This window comes from Sceloporus undulatus, chromosome 2 (assembly GCF_019175285.1).
Source record: "Sceloporus undulatus isolate JIND9_A2432 ecotype Alabama chromosome 2, SceUnd_v1.1, whole genome shotgun sequence".
In the NCBI taxonomy this organism is placed as follows: Eukaryota; Metazoa; Chordata; class Lepidosauria; order Squamata; family Phrynosomatidae; genus Sceloporus; species Sceloporus undulatus.
The window spans coordinates 78,800,579-78,808,578 of NC_056523.1; the positions used below are offsets into that span (position 1 = coordinate 78,800,579).

General features: G+C 38.4%; 1 protein-coding gene across 2 annotated transcripts in view; it reads left to right on the forward strand.

The window, feature by feature from the left end:
* Window positions 1-4,016, forward strand: part of LOC121923559 (NACHT, LRR and PYD domains-containing protein 3-like) — a 15,773-nt gene extending 11,757 nt beyond the window's left edge. Inside the window, exons 6-7 of one of the 2 annotated variants that reach the window (XM_042454095.1) lie at window positions 1,386-1,553; window positions 3,346-4,016. In XM_042454095.1, the coding sequence (XP_042310029.1) occupies window positions 1,386-1,553; window positions 3,346-3,445 (268 nt within the window). In that variant the 3' untranslated portion in view covers window positions 3,446-4,016. Of the gene's footprint in view, window positions 1-1,385; window positions 1,554-3,345 lie in introns of those variants that run through there. The other variant, XR_006102395.1, reaches the window with a different exon arrangement.
* Window positions 4,017-8,000: the final 3,984 nt, after the last annotated feature.

The window sequence follows — 8,000 nt, forward strand, 5'->3', positions numbered from 1 at the left end:
CATAATCTGTCAAAAATGATTACAAAAGATAGAGAGAGAGCTGCCTGCAAGAGGGAAGGCATGTTCTGCCTTCTGCCCTCCCTCTGACCTAAATCCCTCCCCTGAACTTGACCTGATCATGACCAGGGCCAAGTTCACATTTGCCGGCAGCAAGGAAGAAACAGGTTTTCCTAAAAGAAACGAGAAATAATCCACTATTGGAAAAAACGCTCTAAGGGGGATTTGCCCTGGATCAGGTGTGCAAGACCCTAATTCTGATGTGTTTAAACCGGTGCCAATGGGAACTTCCAACTTTTAATTGGGGTTACAATTCGGTACAAAAGGTAGTCTGAATAGCCCCAAAGTATACTGCTATGTCCTAAGCTTGTGCCCAGAGAACTAGCTCCACGATCTTATGATTCCTACAGTATACATGATGATTTTTAAATATAATTATTTAGAATAAAGCTTAATTCTTCTATCTGATTAGTCCACACAAGTGCCTGACTGCTTAGGAGTTGAACCTAGATTTCATGGCTGGATGAAGAAGGTAGCCCAGAAGTTTGATTAATTTACTCTGTATGCCAGGAGGAGGAGGAGGATGGGTGGGAACAGATCGTCACAACAGAGAGCTTTCCAAGGAAAAGTGAGAAGTGATCTCAGTCTACCTGAAACAGAGATTTTATTTTTGGTGAGAGAGAAGAGGTTTTTTGAAAGAGAATCAGGAATAATTCTTCACAGAAGGCAGGGTGCTTTTTTGGAGCTTTAAACGCCTATCATGATACAACAAAATCCACAAAATAGCAATGTTATTGGTCAACCAAAATTCACAAAATACATCATTGAATGAGTTGAACGAGAGCATCACCTTGGTATTTTGCTCACAAGCTCCAGACCTTTTCTCCACCATAATGCCATGCTGACCATAGCCATATTCTGTGACAGAAATGTTTTCTGTTGAAGAAACATGCCAAATATTGGCTTAAACCACAACTGGTATCTTTCAGTAACTGTCTGGTTTTGAGGAGATCATACGTTACATGGTAGAGGTTTTCTTTAAATAATGAGATTAATGGGATATAATCTTATAACTTTAATGAGAGCAATATGAGGTAATGCCACCCAGTTATCCCTTGAGTACACAGTAGAGATAGGGCTGATGCTGATCTTTCTACTCAGCAATATTTTGGAAACCTATGTAAATGGTCAGTGAGCTGCAAAGCTAGTCAGTGGGGTTCTGTTACACTTCAAATGTGATTCTGGTATAATTAGTTAGTGTGGTAGTAGATTTCATGGTAGTTAGCTTTGAATTGTATAGTTATTTTGATGTCTAATTGGCAAATTAAGGATCAATAATAGTGCTTAGTGACCAGCCCATGAAAGTACTTCTGTTTTTCCATTGACAGTCTTGATGAGAATTACCTCACAGATGCTTGTATCCAAGAACTTTGTGCTGTTCTGAGCACCAGCCATACACTTGACAGTCTAAGTCTCCAAGACAACTCATTCACAAAAGTATCTCTGCCTTTCATCCAACACCTCATAGAGACTTGCACCAGCCTGACTCTTTTACGGTGAGTTTGATAAGACTTGGAAAGAGTGTATTGATGATTTATTGCCTAAGATCAGAGAACTGGCAAAGGAGTAAAACAGGCTTTCTCACAGAAAATCCAACCTTGCACTTTAGAAGAGTAGGTATTTAGAATAATGCAGTTCAGTCTGGAGGATGCAACCAAAGCTTCCTTATAAATATCCATCCAGCCTCTTTCAAATATTTCCAACCAAGGAAACCCCACTATCACCTAAACCATCCTGTTCCACTGCTGTGTAACTGAAAAACTTGCTTTGCCATATTCACCTACTAGTTTTAGCTGTGTTTCTTGAAGAAAAAGAAAGCAAATATGCTCCATCATGCCTTCCTTTCATCTACATTTCTTCAAATTAAACATACCCTACCCATTCAACTGTTCTTCATAGGTTTTGCTTTCCAGATTTCCTAATTAAAAGCAAACACAAATATAAGAAAACACATACATTTATACAGACATCACATATGCTCATCCTGGATACACAGAGAGGTTAAAACAGAAGAAAAAAAGTCTGCCCCATGTTTTCAGATACTCTAAAGAGGCCCTTCTCTATATTCCACCACTCTTGCAGATACATCCGATGGGAACATAGGAGAGGGCCTTTTCAGTGGCTGTTCACAGGCTCTGGAACTCCCTTTCCAGAGAGTTTAAGCTGGCAACCTTCCCTGTCATCTTGGAAATAAAGAAATAATTATTTATTTTAGAGAGCCTTTGAAAAGTAACTGTTCAAAGGGACAGGCCTTGCAGAATTGTACTGTACTTTCTATCGGTGTTTTATGTTTATTTGTTGTTTTTAGTACAGTGGGCCCTTGGTATCTGCTGGAATTTGGTTGTACCTCCCATGGATAACAAAATCCGTGGATGCTCAAGTCCCATTGAATACATTGGATAGTAAAATAGTGTCCCTCATATAAAATGGCAAAATCAAAGTTAGCATTTTAGAATTTATATAGTTATTGAATATTTTCAAGGCATGGATGCTTGAATCTGCAAATAAAGAATCTGTGGATATGGAGGGCCAACTGTAGTTAGATCTTTTATCTGATTTTAATTTTATGGACAGTTTAATCATATTTTTAACTTTTGTATTTGGTATATTTTTTAGCTGTGTATCTTTTAACTGTAAACTTCCTTGAGTCCTAAATAAAAAAAAGTGGGATATAAATAATAATGACCATGTTGTTGTTTTTGTATGTGTTCAACCAGACACCCAAACTGAAAAAAATGTTTTCAAAAATAATAGGAAGAAAAAGATGATAGGTTGAACACTGGCAGGTCCAGTAAGCTCATGTCAGGCCTTCCTCTCATTATGCCTCAAGGCATCCTGAGATATGCAGCCCTAGACTTCAGCCCCCATAACTAAGTCTAGCTGTATCTCTGCATTATTATTATTTTTTTGAGTAACTTCATTTTATCCCCTTGAGTAGCCTGAACTGATACTTTAAAATCACCGTACCTTTCCACTCCATACTGCTCACTATCATAAAGACTATGGGCAAAAAACAGATTTATGTGAGCAGACGTCTGTCCGTACAAGACCTTTTCTCCCTGCCTCTGCACCCTTTCCTGACTTGAAAATCTGCTCAGGAGGTGTTCTCAGTTCTCTGGAGCAGGTCTTCAGGAGCTCTGGGGTGGCAGAGAGGAGGAATAGCAGTTTCTTTACTGCAAAAACATTTGGATTTTATCTGAAGCTGCATTGGCATCCCACATCTACAATCTATAGCTTCAGTTCCCACCACTCACTTGGATCTCCCCTTTTTCTTTCCTTCCATTCCAGTTTGGGGGGAAATAATTTTGGTGACAAAGGCAAAAAACTCCTGAATGAACAAGAAAAAAAGATAACTCAATCAGGACGTCGATTTTTGTTGTGGATGTGATGATACATTTACTCCTACCTATGCTGTATCAAAATGCAGCACATCTTCAAGACTACAAATGCCAAAGGACTAATTTTATTGATTGGAACTGCATGTCAAAGAAAAAGATTGATACAAGCAATTTAAATGCTGTTTTTATAGTTTTTTACTTTGATGTACTTTTGTCTAATCTGTGCGCCGCTTTGATCATTGGAAAAGTGGGATAAAAATAAATTTTTATTATTATTATTATTATTATCACTGGATTTTCAAGTAAACTTTACAAAAACCAAATATCTAAATTGTCTCTTGATTTCAGTCCCTTTTTATGTATACTACCTGTAGCCCTTTCTTCAAGCTTATATAAACACTAAACAGTCTCATGGCTTTAGTGTTGCTCCTGTGATTTTTGTCTGTAAAAATGTCACTAACATTATGAAAATTGGTGATTATATTATGTATCTTTAATGGAATTCAATACTTTCCCAGTTCACATCCCCCCTCTATTCAGTGTTTAATCGCATTTCCTAACATTAACTATGGGGGTTTGTTCCATGATACAAATCCAAAAGTATAAAATGAAATCAATGGATACATTGTTCTTGGTGTGCTTTGTCATGAGTATTGCTTTTAAGGAGAGGGGCACATCTGATGTTGTATGTGGTGATCGTATAATCTCTTCTGACCTCACCCCCACATTTAAAGTGGGGTATACAATGTCATATACAAAAAGAAAGCAAAGAAATATACAAGGGAAAATAAATTAGTTCATGAACTAATTTGTTCAATGACAACCACGCATCCAGAAAAGTATGAATTAGATGTTGAAATGAGGGTGTTCCAATGTAATGGAAGTTCAGAATGGAAGTTAAATAACTGTCCCAAAGCTGTCCCAAAATCTTAAAGTTAAATGTAGATCCACAATATAATAGAAAAATAAGATTTCAGTATCATATAATCTTTCGCTACCTGCTATCCTCCTCCCCTGCTATATGGTTTGATCAGATGATTTACTTAGTAAAGTAATGGGATTGATAGTGACAATAATGTTTTTGTGTTATTACACTTGGCTATGATTTCTCCCCATGTTCACTCCCCCCACTGATTGGTAATGTCTTTCTCCCCCAAACACCTTCATTTTCACCCTTCAGGAAACGGGGTGGGAAGAAGGGTTGGACAGGGTTAGAGGGAGGTCTTTCATGGAGCAAGGGTGAGGAGAAGGCAGGGGATATTTATTGCGAGAAAAGGTCCCTGAACAGTAGAAATTGGCCAAAAGTGGGGGCATGTCCCTGCCCATTTGAATTGCAGTTGTGAAAGTAGCTGAATAATGTTGCCAATAAACTGTGGATCGCGCTGAACCGATCTTCTATCTGGATTCCCCAAAAGTAATTGAGAAGAAGTCCAGTCAAAACGTTTTCGTACAACTGAAGAAGAGACAATAAAATGGCCAATGCAGTTCATTGTTAGTAAGGGCAATTTGATACACATTGTGGCAAAAAAAATCTTAACATCACCCGTTATCTAATAAGAGAGCTACACTGTCAGTGGCTGATTACAAAAGAAAATGTGGGGGGTCATGGTGGATAATTAAATGAAAATAACAATCCAGTATATGCTGACCCTTGGGTGCTGTGCAGGGAGGAAGGTGGGATAAAAATAAATGAAGTAAAAATGATTAGGAATTTTAAAAACCTGCCTATACTATAATACTTATGATGCAATCACACTTAAAACACTGTGTATAATTATACACTTTTATTGAATGTGTATAAAAATAATTATGGAAACCTGCTGAAAAGGGAAACCAAATTGGTCAGTAGACTGGAGCATCCTTCATGTGAGAATATATTACAATATTAACTGTTTTGGGGAAGAAACAAATATACTGTGCCTTTGATATCCACTGGGCTTTGATTCCAGGACCCCTGTGGAATCTATGGATGCTCAAGTTCCATTAAATACAATGACAAAGTAAAATGGTGTTCCTTATATAAATGGCAAAATCAATGTTTGCTTTTTGGAATGTATGTATTTTTAGTATTTTCAAGCCATGGATGGTTGATTCCATGGATAAAGAACCTGTGGATATGAAGGGCCCACTAAATAGAAGTTTTCAGCAATTTGCATATTGTGAAGAAACTGGATAGAGAATATTTTTCTCTCTGTCCCAGACGGTAATCCAATTAAACCCAATGGTTGGAGATTAAGCATGGACCAAAGGAAGCACTTCATATAGAGGTTAAACTGTTAAATTTGCAGCCACAAGACAAAGTTATGGCCACCAACTTAGATAGTTTTTAAAAGAGGAGTAGGTAAGAATCATTGAGGGTAAGGCCATAATTGGCTACTAGGCACAATAGCCAAATATTGTCTCCAGGATCAAAGATGCCACCTAGGAAACAAGCATGGGAGAGGACACTTGTCTTCATGTACTGCTTATGGGCTTCCCATAGGCAAGTGGTTGGTCACCGCAAAAGAGGATCTTGGACCACTTAAGACTTTGGGGCAACTAAGCAGATGTTCCTTTTCCCCTTGTAAAACATTTTCTGTTTTGTGGATAATTTTCCTTTTGCTCATTGTTTGTTGGGAGCGTCTTTTCTTTGTTGCAAATGTGTTTTTTTCTGCCAGTTTCATGTTGATGATGATAAAATAGTGACTCAAGAAACAGTTTAAGTAAAGCACATCAATATACCCCCCCAAAATCTGTAAAGTACTCTATCACAATAAACAATTTTTTTGCAAGTAACAAAAAGCATTGACATCGAGCTACTTCTGGCAACATTAAGCACTTTTAAGAACCACTGATTTAAATGGGGCAAGAATTCAGAGATGTAGCTGTGCTAGGCTAGAATAGTATCAGTATGCAGTGGGATCTTGTAGCTCCTTTGAGACTAATTGTACATAACAAATTGTAGCATAATCTTTTGTAAACTAGGTCTACTTCCTCAAATTTATCTGAGGATGTAGACCTAGTCTACGAAAGCTTATGCTACAAATTACTTTGCACATTAATTCTCAAAGTTGCTACAAGATCCCATTGGATACTTACAGTAAATGGGGGAGTTAAACACACTCTCAAATCCCCCCTCCATTTCAATCAGTGGGATCTACCAGTGGTTAGCTTTTTCAGGGTTGTGTCTTTTTGTTCGACTCCATATCCCAGCCTCATAAAAGGAAGCTCAGGAAATAAAGCTTTTAGTATTGCCACCAGAATATAACATAATAATGCTTTCCTCAAACTAGTTTTATGAAGAAGGAACTTCATTTCCTTAGCTGCTGCCACTGAAAATGCCCATTCCCATGGTCTTGATAAGACCAGTCCTGCCATCAGGCAGTGAGCCAAACATGCTATGGATAGCAAAGGCAGATCCCAAGATATTCCCTCTGACCCTCGCGGTATGACCTGTACCTCCTAAACTAGTCTACTGACCTCCAATGCGATGGAGGATACTATTCTGATGCCAGCATTTAAATAAGGTTCAATTAACAATGTAGTCCGCTTCTGTACATAGAACTGAGGGGAAGTGCTGTTATTAAAAAGCCTTACGCTGGCCCTGTGTCTTAATATTCTTATCAGATGGTGCTTGTAGAAGATCATCCCCACCAAATATTCCTATTTTCAAACTGTAAAAATGGCTTTTAAGCAGAAGCAGATGTAACATTTTATGTGTTCACTTAGGGACTCTAGTTCCCAGAAACTGTTAGGTCATGGCAGAAATTAAAAGGAACTAAAATATTGAGACCAAATGAGCTTATGGAATGTTATAAAAAATTTCCTCATGGGACTGCAGTGAGACATATAAACAGCTTGAGATGCTGGTTTTATCATAAGACTGGGCAACCAAAACATATGAGGCTTCATTTTCTGCTAAGGCTATCAAATTAGGCACAATGTTTCTGATGTTTAATGAGAAAAGAAGCACTTCCATCTAATGGTTTGGCTTTCTGGAAAAGGAATTAGAAACTTTGTATAGGATGGTTAGCTTACAAAAGAGGTGGCCATTTGCTTTTGTTTTGCATTTATAAGATCCCAGGGTCAGTCGGTTGTATCTGTCAAGGTTCTCAGGTGGTGAAAGTAAGTATCTGCCCGAAATCTTGAAGAGATGCTGCAAATGAAAGCAGGTATCATGGACTAGATGAACCCATGGTATCACTAAGCTTATGCCCATCTTTTCTTGGATCACATCTCCACAGCTCTAGCTTTGCTTAGCTTTGATATATCCATATTCATATTTTAATCAGTGGCCTATCTTGTGGCTTTAATCATGTTTAGCTCTAAAGGTAGAGGAATGTGGTGTAGAAGATAATGGCCCTTATCAGATGAGTGTGGAACTGGGGATTTTGCGCACTGGGTGGTTCGAATTCGCGTTATTTCGCACAATACCATCATACCAGCATTCGAATGGCCCAATCCGCACTCACGTGAATGCGCGAGCTGCCGAACTGAATGCGTACTGGCTCCTCTTTTTGGAACGTGTTGGCCAGTGCGCTGATAAGGGGATTGGCGATATCCTGGATTGGGGCTCTGTTCGATCTCAGTGCGAATGGGTCTGGTGTGACTACCCAGTCCTGAATT